Consider the following 27,358-nt stretch of genomic DNA (forward strand, 5'->3'; position numbering starts at 1 on the left):
TGAACTTCAGCGTTAATTCAGATCTTCGGGATTTAAGGAAGTATTTTCAGATCTTTTAGTCAGAGCTCTCAGTGGATGACCCGTCTATCCTTACAGTGTCAGCATCCTCAGATAAATCTGCAGCATATCCTAATCTTCATCAGGAGGCGTATCTGCTGGTTTCTCTTAAAGAGACGCGAGTAAAGACAAGCAGCAGCTCTGCCTGCTGACCGCTGTAACGCACAGCTGGCACAGCCCCATGCATTCCAATGGTTAGCATAATTATCATGTTTTCTTTCTCCAGCTGGGCCAGCAAAACAAAAAACGCACAAGAAAAACACAAGCGGCACATTCACGTGTTTTAAAGGAGCCTTCCCAGCGCCTGCAGGTGAACTCAGCGATGACTATCAGCAGAAGAGTCTCCACGTTGATGTTATCAGACTTTAAATTAACGATTAATTAAGAGATATGTTTTCACTCACCTGTTTGCTGAGAGAGTCCCATTTCCCCCGACACTCATCCAACTTATCCTGCCCCCACTTGGCGAGTCCTGGGACTGCAGCCGCCTGCACAGCGCTCACATTCTCTCCCATCTGCTTCAACGAACCTTCCACAGTCTCCATCTCAGTCACGTACTCCTGACGAGCAGGAAGAGGCAGAAACACATGGTTTCAGATCCAGCAGATAAATCTTAAAACACTTTTATTTTTTATTTTTTAACGTTGTCTCACCTTGCACTGGTCGAGCTCTTCCTCGTCTCCCAATCCCGTGGCATCACGAGACAAAACTTCCTGAACTCCCTCCAACCAACGTTCCACTTCCACCAAACGGACCTGCAAACGTCAAACCAACCAATTAAAACCGTCCTGTTGGTGATTTTCTCTTTAAATCGTCATCACAGCTGCTTCACCTGATTGTCTTTCATGCTACCCAGGATGCACTGCAGCGTGCCCAGCTCCTCTCGGGCCTTGGAGGAGAGCTGACTCCATCTTTGTAGTTCTGCTGGATCTGAAGCTTGTTGTGTTTGTTCGATCTCCAGACACAGGCTCTGAGGTCAGAAAGACAAGGTTCAGGTTCAAAACGACGTCATGGAAAGTTGAAGAAAATAAAACTTTTTTAGCCACATGCAGTCTTGAAGAAATGACTTTAAATTTGCAAAGTAAAACTATGATTTCCTTCAGAGTTATCTCTGGGATCCTGATAGTATTAAATTGCAAAAGTTTGTTTTTTCTCAAGGTGATCCTCTCAGACGAGCGGCAAACTGATGGAGATGATGAGGAAGCAGAGAGGAATTGTCAGCTTTTACAAACCATTTGAAGGACGTCCCTGAAGCTGAGCGCTCATGATGGTTTGTAAAACAGCCTGTACTTTGAAATACTGATACTTTTTTTAACAACAAGCACTCAGTTTGCCAAACAGACCCAAAGAGAGCAGAGAGAGGAGCTCAGAAAAAGGCAAACCAGTCACTTCTGTCAGACTCCACTGTTGGACTGCTGCTGGACTTTTCCAAATACCCCTGACTGCAGTCTGCAGACTGAGGCGTACCTCAACGTGGGCGGGGTTAAACGCGTTTGGCGTCCCCCCAAACCATACAAAAACCATGTAAGCGGTTACACCAGGGGTGGGCAAACTTTCTGATTGGTGGGCCACAATGGGGTCTAACATTTGACAAAGGGGCCGGACCAGGAGCAGATGGATGGAGTGCTTTGGTAACTATCAGGGTAACATTCGTTCATTCCATATCTGATTAAGAATCCCAAATCAGAAAACGGATAACGACTTGTTATTCAATTTTTCGTTCTAAAATCAAAAATCAGAAAACAAATAACGGTCTATTTTTCGCTGTTTTGATTTTGTTTTGAAATTAAAATTAGAATATGGGAGAATGGAATTATAATGGGATTTTTAATCTATGTATGGTTTGTTCTTTCGTTATTCTGTTTCAAAACAAAAGAAAAGAAAAAAAAAAAAGGACTTGTTTTTTTTTTGTTTTTCTGTTTTAAAACCAAAACAGTCAAACGGATTTACAGAATAACAGAAAAACACATTTTTTTTCTGTCCTGGTTTTAAAAATGAAAAAAACAAAAAATAATAAAAGATTGTGTCAAAATTGTTTGTGTGATATTTTGATATTAAATGTGAACGTCTCTTCCATGTGTTTCAATGAGTTTTGGTTTGTCCACTTTCCTTTTCTTAGGTCCGTTCATCTTTACAGAAGGGCTGATGGGTCAGAGGGTAAAGTGCAAATGTGGAGTAATAGGCCTACGCTTCACCTCAGCAAAGCCAATGTATTTACAGGGCGCCATCTAGTGGGAAAACATCAGAATTGCAGGGAAAATAAAACATTAACAAGGTTTATTCATTTAACTTTTTCAAGTTAGGCGGGCCGGATTAAAACGTTTAACGGGCCGCATGTGGCCCCCGGGCCATAGTTTGCCTACTTGAAATGTTTCAGTTTGGCCTCAGAGTGATATTGAAAGCTTGTCTTGGAGGATAAGAGTGGTTATAGATCGAAAGTTATATATGAAGAACTTTTTTCCAAAACGCTATAAATACGTTTTCATTTAGAAAGTATTTACATTATTTACCCGGACCCATCATTGGGTCCAGGTGGGACGGTGGGATGCCTCTGGTCACAGGAGGATTCAGCTAGCCTTTGATGTAAAAAGTTGATTTGTTTTTTTGAAGAAACATACATTTTTGTTTGGAAAACGCTGATTTCACATCATTAAAAGATATTTGAACAACAAACATCTTGTGCGACTTGTAGCCTGAAGAAAAAAAAAAAAAAAACACTGAAAAATGTTTCAGCGCCCATCACAGACCTCACCTATTCCGAAATCCTGGCTACGGCCCTGGTCACCACGCTGCTAATCTCTCTTCACTGGCTTCCAGAAGCTCGGATCAAATTCAAAACTCTTCTTGTGGCTTACAAAATACTGATAAAACCGGCTCCTGTCTACCTGGGGTCCCTCATCCAGGTCTACACTCCTTCTGGTCCTCTACGCTCTGCTTGTGAAAGACGCCTGGTGCTTCCAGCCCAGCGCGGCTCCAAATCTCTAGCCAGACTCTTCTCCTCTGTTGTTCCCAAATGGTGAATGAATTACCTAACTCTATATGATCCACAGAGTCCCTTTCTACTTTAAGAGATGTCTGAAGACTCATCTGTTCACACTAAGGATTTCTCTTCTGTCTAAACTCTTGCTTGTGTCATACGTCGCTTTGGACAAAGAAATAAAGATAAAGCTTTTGAAATTCATCAGAAGGACTATTTTTATATGCCTTGGACACAAACAGAGAAAATACAGAGCCAATCCAGGCTCTGTGCATCATTTTTTGTCTATTCAGGATGAGATCTGAGCAACGAACCTTCCACTCTTTAGATTTCTGGCACGAGAGGCTGACTTTGCAAACTTTTTCAAACTGTATCAGGTTAAGAAATACAAAGCTGATGAGGCTGATTCTACTGGTTGTGTTGGTTTCATGTGGACTGTCCGGTTAAGTGGCTCCACATCAGGAGCTCCACGCCGCCCAGAATGTACCAGGCCCCGCCCCCCTCGCCCAGACCCTGCCCTATCTGCCACCACAACAAGAGCTCAGACTGAACCACATTCCACAGAGGGACGGAGGAGGACACACACACACACACACACACACACACACACACACACACACACACACACACACACACACACACCCTCTTCCTGCCACAGAGGTTTGATACAGCACAGAGGAGAGTGACTGGGTGATAAAGAGGTCTATTGTGAGCTGGGAAAACAAACTGACAGAGATTAACTCTCACTCTGATGTACACACAGGCTCACACACACACACACACACAGTGTTCACACACTCATTCTTTTAGTTTCAGGGTCGGAGGACACGAGTGATATCAGACCAAACAGTCATTGTCATTCACTTATTCTGACACATCAGATTTTTTAAAGATCTTTGTTTTTGTTAGGCTTTTTTTTTTATTGAGGGGAAATAAGAAAAAATGAAGTGTAATGCAGCTCTTTTGTCATCTTTTGTGATAAATATCTAAGACTTTTGTTTTAAATGTTTCATTTTTCGTGACAGAGTGGAATAAAGTCAAACTGTGTGACATCACAGAGTTTGTCTTAGTCTACAGTTCGGTGGATTATCTGTGTATTATAACAGCCCGCTCGCTCAAATCTCTTCCTGCTGTGAAAAACAGACAGAGCATCAGTGTTTTTAACTCAAAGATTTCTGTTAGGAACCATAAAATAAACAACTGTAGAATCCGTGATGTCATCCATCTGTTTTAGATAAGGAGTTTTGAAGCATATCGTCATTGGAAGCCATATAGGAAATGTTAATTTTAAGGCTCTTCACCAACAGCTACAGGGTGTCTGTCCTTCAGATGAGCTGTGCTTCTGGAAGGGTAGCTGGGGATCTAAATATCTTCTAAAGTCAATGATGTTATCCGTCCCCTTACCAGGCTACTATTATTATAATTATAATAATAATGATAATAATTATTTTTTTTTATTTTATTTTATTTTTTATCTTTATTTTCATTTTTATTACTATCATCATCATTATATTATTTATTAATATCGATATTATTATTTTCATTATCACCATTTTTTTTATTAATAAATTTATTTATTATTATTATTATTAGTAGTAGTAGTAGTAGTATTTTATTATTATCTTTATTTTTATTATCATCATCATAATATTTTTATTAATATATATATTGTTATTTTTAATGTTATCATCATTTTATTTTTGATTAATATCCTTATTTATTTATTTTATTATTACTTTAATTATTATTATTATCATTATTATTGTTGTTTTTTTCATCTTTTTATTTTTTATTTCATTGTATTTTATTTTTTTGTCGTTGTTTTTTTACGACTTAGGCTCTAAATTTTCTAGTTTTTAAATATTTAGTATTCATCTACAAAAAAATGAACGGGAAAAGTGCAGTTTAAACCTGGAGTCAAATTCCTTGTATTCTTGAAGGTACCTGACAAATGAAGTCTTTTCTGATTCTGAGACCTAGTTTATGAGTCATGGGACTATAGAAGTGTCACCTTATTGGACAGTTTTAATCTGTGGGTGGCTGGGAAACACCTTTTCTTACAGTAGGTTGGACATTAATTATCTTTGACTGACTCAAAGTGATGGGAGACTAAATATACTGATTTTTTTATTAAGATTTTTCCCACCATCTCTTCTTTATGTGAATCTGCTGAGAGCTCTCTGTCCCACGTGTTTGGGACATGTCCAAAGCTGTATAGCTTGTCATACAAGCATTTGCCCTGATTTGTTTGTTTTGTTGTATTTTTTTTTTCTTAATACACTGTAAAAATCTTTGAAAGTCTCAATAAAAACATGATTTTTAAAAAATCAGTGCAAAGTGTGAGACTGCACCTGTGTTTACATCCATAGATCCAAATGGTTTTAAGAAGTTCAAAAAGTTTCACAGAGAAATCTGAAGACATGACTCTCCTGCTTACCTGTGCCTTCTCCACCGCCGACTCAGCCGTAGGGACGTCCACGAGTCCGTCTCTCAGGACGGACATCCTGGCCTCTAGACCCTCCACCAGACTGGAGAGCATCTGTTTGGCTTCAAGGTCTGCTAAGGCTGCGATAGGACAGGACAGGAGGAGAAAAACCAGGAGGTTAAGATCAGACGAGTGTTTGCATCTGGATTCAAGTGTCCACAAGGGGGCAGTGTAACGGTTTTAGATCCTCCCTATGAGTGTGTGTGAGTGGGTTTGCCAAGCTGCAGGAGGGTCGTTATGTTAGACAGTCTGACATGAAGAGGAGTGAAGTGATAAACTTATATTTTTCATTCATAATTCTTCTCCAAACGTGATGAGAGGCTCATCGAACGTGGAGGAAACAATGAGGAGTTATTCTTACGATGCTGACGCCTTCTCCTCCGTCCACTCTTTAATCAGCAGGTGATTTAACGCTAACCTGACTGTGTTTTCACACACAAACAGCAGCTAACGGAGCAAACTGAGCGGGAGAGGAGGCAGGAGCAGAGGGAGGCCCCAGCACGAGGTGAACTCCCCTCGAGCAGAAACAAATCGGTTTTCCTTGGCTCAGACCCAAATCCTCGCAGACATAAACCTCACACACAGATCACACACACATTAACACACACACCTATATGGTCAGGAGTGAGGATGAGTTTTAACAGCAGAGCAGGTAAACTCCAGAGCTGAAACAGAGACTGGTTTCCAGCTGGCGCTCACGCACGTGCGAGCTTTCAGAGGCCATATAAGGGCATCCTCTATCACTCGCGGCCGGCTAAGGTTTCAAATAAAATCTGATGTCAGATTTACACAGACCCTGCAGGACCGGGCCCTGCTGATCTGAGCTATCACTCTCTCAGTCTCCCCATAAACCCAGAGATCTGCTCCAGGAGCAGGAGGGAGAGCTGGCTCTTTGTTTAGAGGAGGGCTTAAATCTGCTGTCCTGTGACTCGGTGAAGCGGCCCGCGGGCTCCTGACCCTCAAACAGCCGTGTTTATACAGAGGAACCTGCTCAGAGCGCGCAGCCGGCTCCTCCTCTGTTGGTTAAACTCATTATTCGGACGTTTTCCAGCAGCGGTACCTCGTTTGACCTCCTGCTCCCTGCTCTGCAGCCGCTGCAGCGTGGAGGCGTGATGAGCCGACACCACCACCATGTTGTCTTTGAGAGACGGCACGGCCCCCAGCGAGGACACCTCCGCAGAGAGCTGCTCCAGCCGAGGACTCAGGGCGTCGACCTGCACACGTCTGGACTGAGGAGCACAAGAGGAAGGCGGGTTAGCATCATGGGATACAGAGTTAGCAGGATGGTGCAACTTTGGTTCAAGCTTTGAGGAAGTTTATGATGAATTTAGTGAATCTACGCTGCAAAAAACTGAAATCTTATCAAGTGTTTTTGTCTTATTTTCAGTAGAAAATGTCTTTTTAGACTCAATAACAGCCATGTTCACCTGAGCAGTCCAGAAAAATGTCTGATTTAAAGTTATTTAAAGACAAAAATGAGGTCTGAAAAGTTACTTGTATAAAGAAACAGCTAGTTCCAAACAACTCAGACCTCATTTTGTCTTTAAATAACTTGGAAAAAAGACATTTTTCGTCATATCTACATTTGGAGTGGATCATCACTTTGTACGGCTCATTTGTTGGTTGTGGACACCAAACTTTTTGTGGCTTCAGTGATATTTTTACTACTTTTTCTCCTGTGTTTGTCCGGAGATCCTACATGTAACCATGGCTGCAGCTGTTAGCAGCCTGTAGCATGTCAATGCTAACCGGTGCTAGGCCGGATGTTTCCCCACAAGGCGAGGAGAAGGAGGTGAGGACGGCATATGGTGGGTACCTTTCACATTTCAAACCATATTGTACCACTGCCTTGTTTCTCGCAATCGGTACCAGAACTTAATGGTACCAATTTCTGGTACTTTTTTGTGCTTATGTAGAAAAAACAAAAATTTAAATAGTACAATCTTAATTTTTATCAATTTAACTTATTTGTTTTTCAAAATATAACCATGGCTGAGCAGTGACATGTGTTTTTGTCTGATGTTATAATGTGGTTATAAGCTGAGGTGTTTTTTTCTTGATCTCAAACTACGCCCCCTGCTGGGGAATAGTCTGGAATTGAGGGGTTTTTTTGCCCATTCTTGTCCCAAAGTTGTAATTTTGTATCTGTTGCAAAGGGGTGCTGAGCATCTGGCAGCTCCTAGGTTAATCCCACTCTAATCCCACGTCTAAAGCCGCGTTTCCACCAAGCAGAGCGGTTCGGTTTGTCTCGGTACGGTGCGCTTTTTGCGGCGTTCCCACTGACTCATCCTGGGACAGATCCCCAAATAACCGAGACGATCCGTCCCACTTTTTGGGACCCTTTCGTATGAGTGCCAGACTGAACCGATCCGCTCTAAGAAGGTGGAGCAACACACTGCAGACCGCTGATTGGTCAAAAGAATCGTCACTTCCTGTCTGACAGCTGCTGTATTTCTCCTGGCGGCTCACAGACTTCTCTGAAACGAAGTTTGATTGTTCTTTGTATCAAAAAGTTACATGACAATCACAGAGAGGACGAAATGCTGCATGTCTTCATCTGTGCTCTTTGTTTACTGTGTCGCGTTTTTCTTCTTCGTTGGATTTAATAGCGGGGTAAACTGTGTCGCGCTGCTACGGCGTCATGCTATTGTTTAACAGCCGCGGCTTCCAGCATCCAAACCGTACTGAACCGACCCGGACTGCTTGGTGAAAACGCAGCTTAAGTTTGTTTTCATATATGTCTTGGAAGGGATGTAACTGAAATGATATTTCCCCTCGGGCAACAATAAAGTATTCTGATTCTGATTCTTGTAATGATGTGTTCATGTCCAGCAGGGACAATCTCCTACTCTCCCACTCCCTCACAGTTCTCTCAGTTTTCTCAGGTGTGAGCTAAGAAGTGACGACATGGACCTGTCCTTCCATCCATCGTTATTGGGAACGTAAGATCTATCTCCAATAAGATGGACGAGCTAGCTGTGCTAACCCAGCAACAGAGGGAATACCAGAAGGCAGAGTAGCATCATGCTATTCACAGACATGGCTAACGCAGCTAACAGCAGACACCAAGGCCACATGTGAAGAGCTTCATTTGCTGTGAGCAGACAGGATCCAGGAGACAGAGACTGAACAGACTGCTGAAGAAGCTCAGTCCTGGACCCTGTGGAGGTGGAGGCTGGCTGACTGGACAATGATGGACAAGCTGTCAGCATCTATTTTCTTATGGAGCTTTTTACACTTTCTATACACTTTCTTACTTTGGTTTTCTTGATTGATGCTGTGACTCCTGAATTTACCCTCAGGGATTAATAAAGTAATTTCTGTTCTAGATAATTTTTTACATAAAATGAGACAAAAACACTTGATAATAGTTCAGTTTTTGCAGTGTAAGAACATAAATCAGTATGAAACTAAGCTGAAGCTGATGAATAAAATCCGGTGAGTGGGCGTAAACAGACGGAGACTCTCACCTGACTTTCTGCACCCAGGCTCCTGAGCGCGGCCTCGTCACACTTCTCCACAGCCGGGGTCGAGTCCAGCCACCCGTCCTGCTCCCCCAGGGCCCGGTCCAGGTCTGCCAGCTCGGCGGACACCGCTCTGACCCGGCTCTGAGTGCCGACTCTCTCCCCGGCCGCCTGCAGCTCTCTGGTGCAAACATCCCACTCGGTCTGGATCAGGTCTAGGTCGGCCTTCACCGAGTCCACACACACCCCCTCTGCAGGAAGAGACAACACGGCTGAGTGGAAACGTCTGAGTGGATCTCTCTACCCTCTGTGGGGTTTTTAGTGCGAGAGAAAGAGATCAGAGCAAAATAAAAACACCTCCTGCGTCAGAGGAGCAGATATGAGGAGGAAGAAAAGTCAGAGAAACTTTAGCGTCAGAAAAATCCGACTCCACCGCCCCTCACCGCCTCCAGAACAATGTAAACACATAAACCCAGGGAGCCTCGGCGTTTCATTGAGCTGTTATATGAAGTCAGCAACCCTGCAGGGCTGACAGGTTTTTACTGCTCCGTCCACACACACACACACACACACGGATAAACACACACGTTGTGATTAACGATAAAAAACTCAGCTCGTCCAGAAATGCCAAGCAGCTGTGGAAAAGTTGTAAAATCTCACAGGAGGAGCGTGATTTTACAGGGAAATGGAAGATTTTAGCTGAAGCCAGAAGCTCGGGAGAAACAATAAACACGAGGCCTTTCTGAGCACACGATCAACCAAACTAATCATCTGCTTTCTTCTCTTAAACCGTGCACCAACCTCCTCCTTCCTCACCTCTCTCCAGCTGCTCCATCAGGCCCCGTCCCTCCGTGTTCACCTGACTCACCGACGCCTCCTTCACTGCGAGCTCCGACTCCAAACCCTGCAGAGATCAGTCAGGACACGCGTCAGGAGTTAGTCCAGGATCTGGTTTTTAAACCACCTCAAAGAGTCATCATCAGGAGGTTTACCTTCAGTTTCTCCTGCAGGTCTGAGGCGTCAGGTGTGCTCTCAGGGTGAGAGGAAGCGAGCGCCTGAGCAGACGTCCTCCATGTTTTGATCCAGAGCGAAAGGTCAGAAAGTTTCTTTTCAAACCTGCAGGAATCAGACAAAACGTGTGATTTTTATCTCTTTTTTAAATTTCCTTTGAGTCTTTTCATTTCCAGGTCAGAAAGCGTCCCGGCTCTTACGCTCGTCTGACTTCTGCGTCCGTCTCCACCAGCCTTTTCTTTGGGGGAGCAGGCGGCGCCAACTCCTGGTCGACCTGTGAAGCAGCTGAAGCTCTGTCAGCTGCATCCAGCACCACCTGTCCTTCCTCCTGAGTCATCCCAGCGTCCGTCACGGCCTCCATCACCTGAGCAGAAACCACCCAGTCATTATTTAGAGCTGAAACACACTGAGAGTTTAATATTTAAAGCTCCTGTGAGGAACTTCAGTTTGTGTCAGGTTTGGCGCCCCCTGTGGACAAAATGGTACATCTTTTTTATGGGCTTTTTAATGCACAGATCACTTCCACATTGGACTGAGGTGGCTTGGGCATTTCCATTTTTTTTTAATTTGCAAAAAAAAACAAACAAAGGACTTAGAAGTTTTAGAAACTGCAGAATAATTCAAAAAGTTGCAAAATGTTTCACAAAAATCACAAAACATTAAATTTTTAAAAATGTGCAAAACTAAAAAAAAAATTAAATTAAGTTAGTTAACTTTTTTTTTTAGAATTTTTAAAATTGCAAAATTATTCAAAAAAAATCACAAAACATGGAAATAAAAAAAGAGAAAATTTAAAAAGTGAAATAAAGTAAATTTACATTTTTTTTTTAGAAATTTTGAAAAAATCATTACAAAACTCAAAAGACATGACATTTTCAAAAATTTGCAAAAATAAAAACATAAAATTGAAAAAATTAATTTACAAGATCTTTTTTTAAATGTGTAAAAGTTTTAAAATTGTAATAAAAAATCAAAGGTTACAAACTTTTGCAAAAATCACAACATTAAAATTCTTTAAAATTTAGAATATTAAAAAAATGAATTAAGTTTTATTCACTGATTTTTTTCTTATAAATTTAAAAATTGCAAAAAATCCAAAAAGTTGCACACTTTTACAAAATCAAAAAACATTTAACATTTTATTAATTTGCAAAAATTAAAAAAAAAAAAAAAAATTAAGCAAATCCACCAAAATATGTGAAAAAAAAAATTATCAAATTTATAGAAAAGTCAAAAAAAAAAAAATTGATATTAAAAAAAAATGCATTAGTTTTAAAAATATTTCAAATTTAAAATTTTTTTAAAAAAAGAAAGGAAATTTATATAAATTAATTTCTATTGAATATCAATATTAAAGTATGGGTTGCAAATGTTTTAGCAAATGGTGTCAGCTGATTTTAAAGGTCACAAAAGAATTTTACTGTGAATTTCAGCCTGTTTCATAACCCCCCAAAAATCCCCCACAGGAGCTTTAATTTTAAAACGATCACTGGTATTGTCGAGACACTGACTGAGACTCATCAAAACCCCAAATTTCTGCTTTGCTTCACATTTAATGTTTAATTTTCTGATAACTTTGGATCAAAGAGACAAACAGAAGATTTTATTTCATCTCACACACACCTGGAACGAGCAGTCCTCCAGTTTCTGCACCAGGTTGTCCCACCTATGAGCCAGCTCCTCAGCGTCAGCCTCAATCTTAGCCGCCGCCTCGGGGCTCCGCAGCAGCGCCATCACATCCTGTCCTGCATCGGACAGCTGGTCCAGAGTCTTCCTCTTCTTCTCCATGTCTTCTTTCAAGACCTGACGCGTTGGAAAAGGAGGAAAAACAAAGAAAACTCAGTTTTAAAAGTTCACAGATTAAAGTTGTTGGTGGTAAAGTTTGCGTTCTGGGGACTCGGCGGATGACTTACTGCCAGTCGGCGCACATTAGTATTCATTTCACTGGGGTCCTTGAAGTTGCTTGTTTGTACTTCACTCAAGGCCTCCTCTTTCTCTGCCAGCCACTCTCTGAACGAAGCCTACAGAGGAGGTGGAAAAGCTCGTTAGCATAAATTAAGTGGAAAACGTCTCGTTAAGGAGCCTTGTTAATTTGTGAAAAACACTGGTCGCTCTGAACACAGAAACAAGATCATTATCCAAACGAAGGCTGGACACGTTTCCAGCTTGAAGGAATATGAAGGAAAGAAAGATCGGCTTTGATCGCTTCAGTGAAGTTTGTGAAGGACTGAGCGAGGAGTAATTTCACCGCAGAACTCCAGAGTCTTTGAGTTTTAAACAAAGTCTGAGGGATCAAGTGTTTGTTTTAACTAATTATTTCACCAGGAGGAAAGAAAAATGAAGCATGTGTTCAGATGAGCGAGGGGAAAGGTCCCACCTGGTCCGACAGGAGCTGCTGCCACAGCAGGAAGACCTCCTGCAGTTTGAGCCACCGCTCCTCCGTCCAGCGGCACACGGCCGCCCAGCGCTCGCCCAGAGACTGAGACACAGAGCAGAAAGAAAGGAGTTAGAAGGTTATTAAAGCTTCCTAGGAGAGGTTTTTATTTATTTATTTTGTTTAATTATTTTTTAATTGAGATTTTCAAGATAAAGAGTAGAAACAAAATTGTACTCGTGAATTTTTATGTAGGAAATGCTAAAACAAATTAAAAGTTTATTTGTAAAATACAAATCTTAAGAAATATATGGGAGGAACTTTTTTGCAGGTAAAAAAATATAAGAAAAGAAAAAATAGAAAAAACGAAATGGATAAACATATTTAAATGATGAAAAAAAATCTTAAAAATATAAAGGAGAGATTTATATTTATTTATTACTTTCCATTTTTTTATCGAGAATTTCAAGATGCATAATTGTAACAATAATTGCACTTGCAAATTTTCCTGTAGGAAACAATAAATGCATAGCAGGTAAAAAGTAAAAGACCAAAAAAAAAAACAAAACAAAAATTACTTAAATAATAAAATAAAATAAATAAAATCCAGAAAAAAATAGAGAAAAAAAAAGAAAATAACAAAACAAACAAAAAAAACATTTTTAAAAAATAAAATAAAGTAAATAAAACTCAGAAAAAAATAGAGAAAAAAAGAAAAAAACAAAACAAAAAAAGAAAAAAACAATACATTTTTAAAAAATAAAAGAAAATTAATTAAACCCAGAAAAAAAATAGAGAAAAAAAAAGAAAAAAACAAAATCAAAACAAAACAAAAAAAAGAATAAACAAAAATCAAATCATAAAATTAAATTTAATAATAAAATAAAATATAAAAAAATATGGGAAAGATTTTTAAAGTCTACAACCAGTTAGAAAAACATTTCGAAGCCTGTAAATCTTTACAGAACTCGTTATTCACCACAGCCTGAAAACAGGCGTTTGTAAATTAAGCTGTGAAGTGAAAGAAATACTAAAGAAACAGAATTTACAACAGTTTTTTCTACATCAGGAACCAAAAAGATTCAATCCTGCTCTTAAACAGATGAAAACAGCACAAATTCAGAGACTCACCTGCAGTTGCTCCTCCAGGGCAGCGGTGGCGCTCTCACCACTGTTCTCATCCACCACTACCACCATGTGTGTCAGAGAGTTCACCTTCACCTGCTCGGCCTCCAGGTCGTTCTGAAGCTCCTGAACAGAAACACAACAACAGCAGATTCAGTCAAACGGAATCTCATCAGCCGCTCAGCTTCACAGGGACGCCACGGAGACGGCGTCAGCCATGAGACGACCACAGACGACCACATCACCAGACTCAGATTCTCTTTATTTTCATTCCGCTCTTTCTGTTCACATCAAAACACTGTGTCACTCTTCAACCATTCATGTGAGGTCAGAGACTTCATTCATTCATTTACTTTGTGCTGCTCGATCTGGTCTTTGTAGAGCTCGATATCCTGAGCTGCTGGTTCTGTCTCGATCTTCCTGATTCGCTCCTCAGTCAGCGTGAGCCAATCAGAGAGCTGCTGGAGCTGGTGCTGCTGCAGCTCCATCAGGACCTCGTGGAGCCTAGAGGAAAGAAAATAAAAGAAAGGTCTCAATAAGAATGAGCGACTGAACAGTTCAGAGGCTCTACAGACGAGAGCAACGACACCTTAAAGCACAAACACTGGATGAACGCTCCGCTGGGTTTAGTGGATGCAGTTTATGATCAGTGTTTGTGTGCAGACGTCATAAACCTTGATGCACCGGTCGAGCGTCAGACTCGTTAGACCTTGGTTCACTCACAGTTTATCAGGTGTCACCTTCAGACGCTCTGCAGCCTTTTACGCTTATCACAGGAACAACTCACAAAGATCTGAGGTAGAAATGTTTGATAGCACTATTTTTAAGACTGATACCAGAACGATACAAAAGCAGCACAGACACTCTGACAGCAGGTCCAAAATCAAACACAAACAGCTCTCTCTGACTAATTTGTTTTTAAGAAATAAAACTGCAAAACAAAACTAACTTTTTTTTTTTCATTTCTATTAAATTAGGGGTCTGCAACCTTTACTTTCATAGGAGCCATTTTGCCTCAGCTCCCCTGGATTAAAGTCATTCTGGAGCCGCAAAACCTATTAATTTTTATTACATTTGCAAAAAAAAAATTAAAAATTGAATTCTCAAAATATTAAAAAAATTTAAAAAATGTTTAAAAAATATGGAACTTAAAAAATTGGCAAAATTTCAAAAAAAATGAATTCTCAAAATATTTGAACATTTCAGAAATATTTTTAAAAATATGAACCTGAAGAAATTGGCAAAATTTTCAAAAAATAAAAAAAATTAGCAAAATTAAAAAAATGTATATATTGAAATGTAAAAAAAGCAAAAGTAAATAAAAATTTGAATCAGAAAAATATTTAAAAATCCTTTGAATATTTTGTAATTTCCAAAGAAGTTGAAACGTCAAAAATTTGCAAAATAATCAAAAAATTGCCAAAGTTAAAACAAAAACTTTAATGATTCAAAAAGATTTAAATTTTAAATTTAAATTTCAAGTATGAATTTAAAAAACAAGAAAAGCCAACACATTGACAGTTTGATTATCTTGTACCAGTGTCTTTAATCAATACCCTCTGTAAGAAAAATAAAGATTTTTTATTTAAATTATATTTTGTAAAGCTACTAGGGGCCACTGCAAAGGAGTCAAAGGGCCGCATGAGGCTCCAGAGCCACAGGTTGAAGACCCTTGTTTTATATAAACTGAAGTGAAAAATAAAACAGTTTAACTGTTCACTCTCATTGGTCCATTCATGTTGTATGAACAAGATGACGCACATTTGCTGTGGTATCAAACAGCAGCAATGTAGCGCCAACTAGTGGTGAGGAGGACTTAGTTTTGTTTTTGTTTTGTTTTTTAAGTTATCTTTTGGGCTTTTTATGCCTTTAATTGGACAGTAGAGACAAAGGACAGAGCAGGAAACAGGGTGAGAGTGGGGAGTGAACCCGCACCACCTTTGCAAGTCCCTCCACCTTGATATAAAGCTGATGTCGGCCCGAGACCTGACACAGATACTCATCCATCCCTAATCTGAGGTAAAATTCTACGTTTAAAGTTTTATTTTCATGTTTTGGGAAAATATCTTTGACTGATTCCTTCTAGAAATCATGTGATAATCGTTTCTCCAAGCAGACGTTGGTGAACCAAACCGACCTGGCCTGTCGGTCCATGCTGGCCACGCGAAGACTCTCCCAGCGGGCGTTGAGGAGGCTCATCTGCTCCCGTATCTCATCTTCCTCCTCCTCTGACAGGTGGGCCTGGGCGATCAGCTGGTTTCCCGCTTGGAGGACATTTCCCACGCTGCTCTGATGAGCCGTCAGCTCCATCATGAAGGCCTGATGGAGGAGAGGAAGCAAACTTAGTCAGTGATCATCTGTAACGTCTCTGCATTTACAAACAGATCCTCAAAGTTTACGCAGACGAACATGGAAGCCAAACTTTCCCTCCGTGCTGGCACTTGGCGCTCACACGCTAACATCTGGATACGTTTCTCTCCCCGCCCTAAATCTTCCCTCCGGTAGACGGTTTAATCACGCCGTTCAGAGGCGCTGGGCATCACCTCCAGGCTCGTCTGTTTGCAAGTGTTGCTACAGCAGAAGTCAGTCAAGCTTGTAAGAGTTTCACAAAACTTAAATCAAGCTGTCACACAGCAAACTGCCAAACAGACATGAAGAAGAAACGCTTCAAGGCGAGCTGCGAGGGCGGCGATGAGGGACGGCCTCTGAATTCCTCAGAGGAGCCGCTTTCTGCTGGTTCACGTCCCGAGCAACATGAAAAGCAATGAGGCGAGTTATTGTCTGTTTTCTGTGACCTCTCTGGATGAGTAAGCATTCTGGTCTGCACCTCTGAGCACATTGTTTTCTGTGAGGCTTAGCCCGAGGAGCTGGAGTAGGTACGTGAACGGCGGGGCAGAAACCAACGGGATCTCGTTTTATTTTCTCAGACCTCCTGAAAAGCCGGGCTGTTAAAGAGGCTTTAAGGTCTTGTTGCGCCCGGTCTCGCTATTTTCTGCTCTGACCTGCATTCCAGACGTTAGACTTCACAAATATTCACATTTCAGCCAAGGGAAATCCTGCCAAAGCCCCTTTCTGCACATGCACAGACACAAACCCTGCAGCTACGCCTCCTCCAGCAGGCGAGGGAGCTCTGTGCCAGGGCACCATAGGGCGCTGTGCGGCACAGCAGAATTCCTGGCATTCCCGACATGTACGGAGCATGTACGCTGCTGCTGGGAGGCCTCAGTCTGCGGGGACGGGGACTGTAGTCTCAACAACGCAGGGAGAGATCATCAGACATGGGATCTGTACGACTGACATCATACGTAGACCTCACATGTGTTATCTATGGTTGTATTATCAACCCCTCCTACCTCATGTGTGTGAAACTGGTCTTTGACTTCCTCCACGTCGTCAGAAACCTCGTCCTGTATCTGCAGCGTGTCCTCTGCCGACAGCAGCCAGGTCAGCACCTCCTCCAGCGTGGTCTGGTAGGTGTCCAGGTCCACCTCCGGGAAGCTGCTCTCCATGTCGCCTTCCATCTCCGTCAGCGTGCTGGGGGTCTCCGGCCTGGGGCTGCTGCCTGCCTCCTCCATCGGCACGCTCTGGGAAACATGAGAATGTCATGAAAGGTTATAATGAGTCTTTTATAACTTCAAGTGAGTGAAATCACGAGAGACTAAAGAGATTTTTATTATGTTTCTGCTGGTTTCTAACTGACAAAAAACAAGAAAAAAACAAACAACAAGACTTGTTTACATGTGTGTCAGTGTCTGTGTCTGCCACAACCTCCCCTCCTCTGCCTGGATGTTGAGGTTTTGGTTAAAGCCGAATGTTTCTGGGCGGAGAGTAAGCGTGGTTACATCAGCCAATCACAGTGCACCCAGTCCGTAAGTGACTTTGCGTGTTGGTTAGCGAGTGGAAGAAGCTAATCAGAGCAGCTACGATAGCGGACGTAGCATGAAGGAAGGAAAAACCCCAAACAGATGAAGCTTTTTCCTAAACGAGGGAGAAGCTTGGCTCGACTTTCAGAAACTTGGAGAGCAGCACAAGGCAAAAAGCGATGCGAGCTAGCTTTTTGCTAACCAGGTATGTGTCAGATACCCATGATTAGCTTGTGCTAACATGCTAAGTCAGGTACACGACACTCAAGTCTCTTCCACTTAGAAATGTGATGCTACAGGTGGTTCCTGGGCTACTGAGTGTGTTCCAGAGTCACAGTCGGAGGTTGTGGGTGTGTGCTGCAGCTGGCACTGAGCCAAGGAGGAGGAGCCAGTTTGGATGTTGTGTTTGCTAACAGGTTCAGTTCAGTTTCACTTTCTACCAGTAGCTGTGTTTCTATTACATTTAGGATTAGGCAAAGTTTATATATCGAAATAAAAATGTTGACGAAAACACCAAACTTTGGAAAACCTCTCAACTTTGGATAACAAGTTTTTAATGCTCTCATAATGGAAACACCAGCAAGGTGCAATTGTTCTGCAACAAAACTTCAGAAATATCCTTTACGAAATGTTAAATTTACCCGGGATCTTTAGTTCTTTTTCCTCTTCCCTTCCATTCCTATCTGTAGACATGAACTGTACGCATTAACACTTTCTATTTCCAAATGTTTAAAGAATATTTACACTCAACAACATGAGCAGCACACCAAAGAACATATATACAAAACTAATTAAATGTATTGTCATATACTGTTATAAATATTATTATAATATAATATAATATAATATAACACAGCAAAATATAATATAAATTAATATAATATAATATAATGTAATATAATAAAATATAATAATAATATTATATTATATTATATTATATTATATTGTATTATATTATATTATATTATATTATATTATATTATATTATATTATATTATTTTATTATTTATTTTTTTTCATTAATATTTTTAGGTTATTTCATTATTTCTTTTTTAATTGGGTTGTGCTATTTTTTTTCTTTTATTAATCTGTACAATTTATCCATTCATCTATTTTCTCTGCTTTGACTAACCTCATCTTTAAATCTTGAAAAATGCAAAGAAAAAAAACACACACTTTTTAGTGCCCCTTTAGCTGGTTAAAACCCATAAACTGCCCTCTTGGGTGACAAAAACTTGCTTTTCACTAGGGATGGGAATCGAAAACTGGTTCCTGTTAAGAATTGATAAGAAATGGTTTAATCCAGGTGTAGCCAACCTGTGGCTCTGCGATCCATTCTTAAAATAATATATATATAGTTATGAGTAGTGGTGTGCCGATCAATCTAAACTGTATATATATGGATGCCAACGTTGGGATTAGTCGGGATTGATACTTAAGTTTTACTTTCTCTTCTCTAGTACGAACTTAAATGCACTTAAAAACACAATAAACCTCGCTTTGAAAATTGGAAATGTATTGATTTTCATTTTATGTCATTTTGTTTATGTGTGAGAGGAAGTGTTTTTGTAAGACCCCGTGTGTGATGTGGCTCTCTGTAGTACCACGGTAATTTTTGTGGCTCTCGGTCTCTGCTTGGTTGGCCACCCCTGGTGTAACCCATCGACAAATTTAGTCTTTATGCTAAACAATTCCTTTATCGATTCTTTATATTACGCTGGAGCTGCCAGATGTTACGCCAATTAGTCTGCTGCAGCTATCTTAGCTTAGCAGTTAGCTAACACTTCCCCAAGAAAACTTTGATTTAGGAAAAAGAAATGAACATTACTCTCTCACACAGGATTCCTGTTCAATAGATTCAAAATGTTTGACATTACTTGGCAAAAACAATGTAGACAGTAGCTCTAGCTTGATGCTAACGAGTATGGGATATTGCATTGATATGCTAGCTGTTAACAAACATCGGTAAAGATTTGGTTTTACAACAGAATTTCAACTTTCATGACTGATTTCGGCGAGCTCACGATGCTATCACCACTTCCAGACACTAGATGGCGTACTTCAGTCAATAACAAATAGTAACATGCGATTTTAACTTAATCATCCAGAGATTTCCAGATCAATTAACTCAGTTTGTCGACCCAGAAAACCTGTGAAGCTATTTTTTTGACAGAGAAACTTCACAGGAGGAATCGATAAGAGCGTTACTATCAATAAAATCCATTCATAGATTTCTCTGAATCCATGTTCCTACTTAGTCAGGGTGAGGAAATTGCTTTGACACAACCCCCAGGTTTCATTTCCTTGCAGGAAACGTAGGAAAACAGTGTTCAACAAATCTGTCTGAATGAACGGGACATAAAAACTCCACACGGAGTCGACGGCGGCTGAAACGCCAACACAGCGTGTGAAACAATCCCAGACTGAATTCAGGAAAAGGTCAACGATTGAAAGTTCTCAGTGACCTTTTGGGTTTCATGGAAAAGGAGTCAGGAAGCAACAGAAAGCGCTTATGTCAGAGCAAGGAGGCGAGGAGGGAGGAGGGAGGAGAAAAGTGCAGCCCTGCTCTATTTATTGACTTGAATGGTTGTTAAATATCTGTGGTCAGGCTCAAAGAACGCTCGATCATCAACAGATGATTCGCTCCGCTCGGCGTCTGCTTCAACACTTCTCAGCTGTGATCGTGAAGCGTTAAAAGAATCAACCTGCAGCTCCTCCAGGTCGATAAGTCGTCAACAAAACCAGATCAAAACCACTCATCTGGACTTCAGCGTGAAACAAAGAGCCTTTATTTTTCCTCGCTACCAGCAGCATTACGCATCACTTCCTATGGAGAGACGGAGTGTGCCAGGAAAGTGAACCCTGTGCTCGACCAATCAGGGAGCTATTTAAAAAGACTTTTCCAGCAGTCGTTCCAGGACGTGTGAAGAATGTGCCCACGGCAATGAAAACCTCCAGAGATGGATTTCAGGATTTTCTGACTTTGACTGAACAGCTGAAAAAAGGAGCGGCCTCAGGGGAGGAGGAGAGCGCGTCAGGCCAGAAAAGGAGTAGAGTTGAAGAAATGACACATTTTGAAGGGTGTAAGTCTGACTGAGAGAGGAAGACAGCGGGAAACGCTCGCACATGTTGAACATTAGCAGTAACAGTTTCTGTGTGTCAGCTCCCGGCCCACCAGCTCACACACAAATCCTCAAACCTCATGTAACCTCCCTGTTTGCTGCACACACACACACATCCCCACATCCCCTCATCTCCTTCCATCCCTTTCCAGCTCCGTTTCCCCACAGCTCGCTCCGTTTGGCGAGCGCCAGAGCGGGTGAGTCACGGCTCTCCTCCCCGTCCGCCCTGCGCCTGCTGAGCTTTTCATGAGCCGAGCTGGAGAGGGAAGAAGGAGACGGCGTTTTTCAGAGCGAGGTGGGGGCGACTCGTTCTATCTGGCGTGGTGGCACAATGAGACACTTCAGCGCGTTCCCCTGAGCGTGCACGCCGCTGCGTCTGTGGCCTTCAGACTGAATGTTATCAGAAACATAAACCAGCAGCAAAGGTTGCAGCAGTTATGGAGACGAGTGGAGCTGTTCAGTTGTTGCAGCAGAAGTTCAGGAGCTGAACTGTCGTCTGTCTGGAGGGAGACGATGGTTTGTTTACGGCGGCAGTGGCGGAGGAGCAGCAACAGGAGGTCGTACTGCTCTGCTTCACTTTCTACACAGTGAATAGAGTAGGGATGAAGGATGTCGGATTTTTTGCTAAAATCCAATTTGTTGATATTTTACGACTCATTTAAGCCAGTTACTGATATTTTTTCCACACATCCAGTTGCAGAGATCGTCAAATTCTCCAGTATTGGAAGTAGGGCTTCAACGATGAATCGATTCAAACAATAAAAATCGATTAGTAAAAGCATCAACAACATTTTTCCATAATCGATGCACTGTGCTGTGTCATTTCTCTGTAAGTTTGTCTTCAGTTTGTTTGTCTTCTTCCTTGTTGTTAACTTATTTAGCAGTTAGCAACTAGCTGAAGGTGCATTACAGCCCCCTACTGGACTGGAGTGTAATTACCCAGCCTGTATGCATCACATGTAAACAGATCAGCGTGACAGAGGAGAAGCAGAGCCGGCAGGTGAGGGAAACAAGTAAACACGTGGATAATGGCAGAGCCAGAGAAAGCCGTTCGTCCAACATGTTTGGCTCATCGATGACGAGTTGGGAGCTCACAGCGAGGGGCGGAGCTATAAAATCTCACATACATTCCTTTACATGTTGTGAAATGCCTGGTTTGTCTTTTAGGACTCGTTAAGTCTTTTTATTAAACCGTCACCATGTTTGAAAACCACGATGAGTTCATTAAACCAACGTTAGCATTAGCATTAGCTGCTACAGATAGTGCAGGTGAAAAGTTTGAGGACACATTTTTATTTATTTGCCTTTTTGTCCCACTAAAATCTTCATCTGATTATGTTCAAATATGGTGTTTCTTTGTATATATCATTAAGCAAACAATAATCATCACCAAAAAAAAACAATGCATGTTTGGTTTTGTGAATCTTACTATTATGCATACTCATCCTTTTTTTCTGATTAATCGATTAATCAATTAATCGATTAATTGTAAATATAATCGCCAGAGTAATCGATCACTAAAATAATCGTTAGTTGAAGCCCTAATTGGAAGTAGTGTATAGTTTTATGATGTGTTCCCTTACCACATTTGTTATGTCGTGTAATTTCTTGTACATAGATACAAGGAACCTACAAAATAAAGTTTTTTAAGAAAAGTTTGAAGGCTGAGTTCTTGTGCAAAATATCAACAACAGGAGTTAAACAGAAGTTTCCACAGAGCTCCAGAAACAGCTCAACTCAACAAACAGGAAATGCATAAGTTGGTTAAACTTAAATAGGTCTTTGACGCCCAGGTGTGCATACGTGGTTTAATAATTCTGTTGCTTAATGCAGTGTTTTAGTTTACCTGGTTAAAACTCTCTTGCTGTTACTACCCGATACATAGCTTGCTACTATAGACACAAAGAAGAAATAACAATGGAGGAACTCAAGCAATAAATTTAAGTTGAGTTTGTTGTTGTCATAAACTTTTGACTCGGTGCTGCTCCCCCTGGTGGATGTATCGGTTAACAACAACGCCAATGTAAAGGACATATGAAGGTATAAGAGCAATGATGGTAACATGGTTTGAAAAGGACGGAGACATTTTTGTACGTAAAAGGAGGAGACCTTGGTGTTTGAGGCCCGCTCCAGTGTGTTACGAACCAATCGAGATATCTTTATGATGACGACCTCATCATTTCAGGAAGTCTCATTCAGATCTCGCACTATTTGTAGGATGTGTTATTTTGAGCAGTTTACAGACAGATTTAAAGATTTCAACAACATAGGAGCATGAAGAGGTTTGAAAATCTGCACATGCTCAGTCTGAACGTCCAGCTTTGTTGTTTTATATCCATGTTTAAAATATGGGAGAGCAGGATACCCCCTCTTTAAACTAAATGAGGGCTCATTGTGTGCTGCGTTGTGATGTGTATCTCTGTTTTAAAAACATATTTAAAGTCATAGTAAATATTCTGTGCTCCTGTCTGTGTCTCTACTCAACAGCTGGATCTGAGCACACAGCAGCACACCTGTAACTCCTCAAAGACCAGATGTGTGAGCCCCTCTGTGTGAGGCGTTTACCTGAGCGCCGAGGCCTGGACCTGAGTCTGCAGACTCCACTTTGTATCTGCGTGGCAGGGTCTCCACCTCCCTGATAGACTCCATGCTCACGTCTTTAGGCAGCACGGCGAACAGCGACGTTACGTACATGATGATGGACTTCTTGTCTGGTAGCTGCACCGCCACGTCTGCGGAGAAAGGACGGAGATAACAGATGAGGAGGAGAGGAGATGATCCAGGAACCTGAACAGGTGCCACATTAGCAAACAGCTTCTCCTAAAACTTCAGGTATTTGCTCCTTGCTGAGTTTATCTAACCGCTGGCAGAACATGAAGGGAGGCTGAGTGAAAACAGACGGCCAGAAAATAAATGTCGATCATTTTACAACTCCCATTTTTAGACCTACTCTCACAGATGGCTTTTCTTCTGCGAGCCATTTTCCAGGTGAAGTAAAACTATCATCATAATTCTCCTCTGAATACACAGTCGACCTGATTTCTGCTCACAAAGGGAGAACAGGGTGTTTAAAGTGAAAGTACCTTCAGGATCCAGCAGCCTTTCTATCCCCAGCTGGTCTTTAGCTACAGTAAACGCATGATCCAGTCTCTCCACGGGGCTCATTTGGACCACTCTGTCCCAGCTGAACGCGTTCGGCCTGAAAACACACAAAACAGCAGAAACAGGAGCAGAAACAGGTCAGTCCAATTATCAGCATCAAAATGATTCAGTTTTATCTACAAGGGCAACATTATACAAGAGTAAAAACTAATTAATCAAAGGTAAACGACTGTTCAGCCTACAGATTTATTTACTTTTTTAAAATTCTTTCTTTATTGAGGAGGAGCATTCACTTTACAATCAGCAACAAGTAAAGCAGAGAAAACATGTTTGATATTTTTTCCAACAATTTAGCTCTTCAAAGTGCTTTTTCCTGTTTGTCAGTTTGTTTTAAGAAACTTAACAGATACAACAAAACATGGATTCCATTTATTTTTATAAATTTGTAAAAAAAAATCATTAAAATAATAACAATAATAATGATAATAACAATAATAATAATAATAATAATAATAATAATAATAATAATAAAAATAATGAAATTACTAATTAGTAGTGGTGCTAATTATCAAAAAAATAAATAAATAAAAATAAAAACAAAAATAATAATAAATAAATAAAAATAATAAATAATAATAATAAATTAATAAATAATAAATAAATAAATAAATATAATTTTTATTAATTCTAATAATAATAATAAAATTAACCTTATTACTTCTTCACTCAGATAAAATCGGGCCTCACTGTAAAATGATTTTGTTTTTTGTTTTTTGTAAACCTTGGGAGAAAATGAGCTTGTTCAAAATAAAAATTTGATATATCATTTTAAGCCAGTCATCAGTATTTGGGTAATTGGTAATTACTTTCTTTCGTAGGATCTCCATTACTAGTGACGGGCAAATGGTGCCAAGACTTGTATCAAAACCTGGACTGTTTGATATAAACACCATCATCACATCTCCAAAGACAAAACTTAAAGCTTCATCACTGCTTCACTTCGTTCTTCAGCGTTTCCAAATGTTTCATTGGCTCAAAGCGTATCACTGCCCGAGCATTAGTGTGTGCTTTCTCCTTTTTTTTAATTAAAAAAATAACTGACTCTTTTTAATAAAGAATGTGTTCTACATTTCAGGAAACCTGTGAGATTTCCCAGTTGAAATTTCCAAACTGAAAGCGTTCCAGGCAAATTATGACTTCAGTTTGAACGCAAGGAATTCTGGGATGTAAACAAACCAACATGGCCGACATTATCAGGATAACTCTGAACCATTTCAATCATTCAATCATGGTATTTGTGGTTATATTAAATCATATTTTGTGTTTATTAACATGCTGAAAGCTAGCTAATGCCAGAGCAGCTGCCAATGATGTGTTAGCATTAGCAGATGAATAACGTTGGAACATCCATAAAGGCTGCCATGTTGTTTAGGCAGTGATGTGACATCACAAGTCGAAACTTGGAGGTACGGGTTCGACTACCGTTCAAGTCGACTTTCACGAGTTACAGGTGGGAATAACACGACTAGCAGGTGGCCTGGAGCGCAGCGTTAGTTATACATCTGGTGCAGTGTCTCAGTGTCTTCCAACAACAAACATAATTCATCCAAATCCTCAGAGATCATTCATGCAGACAGCTTTTTTTTTAACTTTAACCACTGGATTAAAACAGTGACAGCACATCACTGCCCATTGGCTATCACTGTGCAAAAGCATAAATATGTCAATTAAAGACTCATTTATGCTTACTCTATCTACATACAAAAACCTAAACCCATTTATTCCGTTTAATTAATATTTCTGCAAGTTTTATAGAACCAGCTGCAGTACCACTGGAAACCACAGGGGGCAGTGTTGAGCAGTGTAGCCAGCAGCTCCAGCCAAAACAGAAAAAAACAACAGAAGAAGAATATTTTTGGGAAATGACTGAACATTTTTTGAGGGAACGTAGTTTGAAATTATTAACACTTGATAGCGGGCGCTGCTGGCCTCACAGTTTGCCATAAACCCAGAGGCCATAAAGCTCATTGCAGTGGCCTATCAAGAATCTGTCGTTTACAACACAAGTCGCTGTTTTCATGAGTAAAGGAAGCTGAGCTGAGCCCTAACGAGTCCAAACTTTTTCAGAGTGAGTTTCTGGTCCCTCTCATGGAGACTTGTGTTGAGCCTGGTTGGGTGAGGAATGTGTGTGTTCAGTGATCCACCTAAACCCCAGCCCAGGTCTAAACCAACACTGGCCTTTCTCACAGCCCACAGGCCTCTGTGTGAGTGTGTGTGAGTGTGTGTGTGTGAGTGAGTGTCACTTGTAAGGACAAGAGGTTACAGAGGGGGGGGGCAGGGAACCCCTGATGGTCTCTTTCTTCTACGCACAGCAGCGTACACTGACACACCGAGCATGTGCAAACAGGGACGCGGCAGGCGTAAACAGAATGGTGAGGCAGTGTACACACACCCGGCAGGCGCTGACCTGTCAACCTGACCTCCTGCCACTTGCCCAGCCTGGGTGTCTCTCCCACTCTCACACACACAAAGCTTCCTACACTCAGTCTGTTTGGAAAGTCCAGGCCTTGGTTTCCTGATAGAGTTTGAAGGTTTCAGTCTGTGCTACGTGTGATTTACTCTCAGAGTCAAAGGCTACGCTCACACTGCAGGCCCTAACGCTCAGTTCAGGTTGTTTGTTGCATTACATTTTTAAATGTGGAACAGCAACGACGTCACGCACAGAACAGTGTTTACAGAAACAAACATGGAGGCTCCAGGTTTGGGGCTTGTTTTCTAATGTGTTGCTGCTTGTTTGGGCTAGCCTTGCTGCCTGTCTCTCCCAGCTTTCCACAACAAGAAATCAACAGCAACCTCCAATCTAAGAATATGAGACAACGCTGAAGTGCTAAAATCTGCTGTTTTTCCAGTGTCCACTTGAGGCTGGCTCCAGAAGAAATCAACCTATTTACAGCCTGGTTCAGAAAATGTTTCCTGTATGAGTCACTAATTTACTATCAGCACCCACTGGAGAGGAGTTTTAAGGTCATTAAGATCGCAAGCTCGCCCAATAAGAGGCACAGCTCAGGTCACGTGATCAACAGGCGCCCTACAGCTGCCACTACCAATATGGCTGCGATAGCCAATCTGCTTCGTTTTCTGTTGGGTGACGTCAGGGAGACTACTTCCATGTTTAATACAGTCTATGCTAGAAACGCAAACACATACTTAAGTTTCACTTTCATTTTTCTCAGCACACTCATCTTTTTGCCCTTCCCATCTCCATCTCTGCTTTCTTCTATGTCCGTGGTCATTACACTCGAGAACGACGTCAAAGTTGCATATAGTGCGACCTGGCTGTTCAGACCACGGTCACATTCAAAAAAATCTGATATGTGTCTTGAGTTTATTTTAATTTAATTTAATTAGATTTAATTCAATTTAATTTAGTTTAGTTTAATTTAATTTAATGTAATGTAATTTAAATTAAATTAATTTAATTTATTTTATTTTATTTTTAATTTCAAATTTAATTCAATTTAATTTTTTTATTTTCAATTTCAAATTTGATGTAATTTTATTTTATTTTTAATTTCAAATGAGATTTAATTTATTTTTTTTATTTCAAATTTAATTTAATTTTTTTTATTTTTAACTTCAAATTTTGTTGAATTTTATTTTTGATTTCAAATTTTATTGAATTTTTTTTTTTTTAATTTTATTTCATTTTATTTTTTATATATTTCCAATATGCGATAGTACAGAGCTTCCCAATCACAACTAACTATTTGTTTGCTCA

The 27,358-nt window shown here is 40.5% G+C and overlaps 1 protein-coding gene across 1 annotated transcript in view; it reads right to left on the bottom strand.

Moving 5' to 3' along the window:
* Positions 1 to 27,358, bottom strand: part of utrn (utrophin) — a 326,192-nt gene that overhangs the window by 257,792 nt on the left and 41,042 nt on the right. The window contains exons 8-25 of the mRNA XM_074685643.1: positions 23,562 to 23,677; positions 23,044 to 23,210; positions 16,847 to 17,077; positions 15,631 to 15,812; positions 13,847 to 13,997; positions 13,500 to 13,619; positions 12,372 to 12,473; positions 11,908 to 12,015; positions 11,618 to 11,797; positions 10,195 to 10,358; positions 9,976 to 10,099; positions 9,800 to 9,887; positions 8,990 to 9,234; positions 6,580 to 6,748; positions 5,472 to 5,599; positions 890 to 1,027; positions 711 to 812; positions 462 to 617 (exon numbers count right to left, since the gene is read on the bottom strand). Coding sequence (XP_074541744.1) covers positions 462 to 617; positions 711 to 812; positions 890 to 1,027; positions 5,472 to 5,599; positions 6,580 to 6,748; positions 8,990 to 9,234; positions 9,800 to 9,887; positions 9,976 to 10,099; positions 10,195 to 10,358; positions 11,618 to 11,797; positions 11,908 to 12,015; positions 12,372 to 12,473; positions 13,500 to 13,619; positions 13,847 to 13,997; positions 15,631 to 15,812; positions 16,847 to 17,077; positions 23,044 to 23,210; positions 23,562 to 23,677 — 2,671 coding nt within the window. The remainder of the gene's footprint in view (positions 1 to 461; positions 618 to 710; positions 813 to 889; positions 1,028 to 5,471; positions 5,600 to 6,579; positions 6,749 to 8,989; positions 9,235 to 9,799; positions 9,888 to 9,975; positions 10,100 to 10,194; positions 10,359 to 11,617; positions 11,798 to 11,907; positions 12,016 to 12,371; positions 12,474 to 13,499; positions 13,620 to 13,846; positions 13,998 to 15,630; positions 15,813 to 16,846; positions 17,078 to 23,043; positions 23,211 to 23,561; positions 23,678 to 27,358) is intronic.

Source organism: Halichoeres trimaculatus, unplaced genomic scaffold (assembly GCF_033239565.1).
Source record: "Halichoeres trimaculatus isolate MK-OKI-2021-1 unplaced genomic scaffold, fHalTri1.1 fHalTri1_scaffold_13, whole genome shotgun sequence".
NCBI classification, from domain to species: domain Eukaryota; kingdom Metazoa; phylum Chordata; class Actinopteri; order Labriformes; family Labridae; genus Halichoeres; species Halichoeres trimaculatus.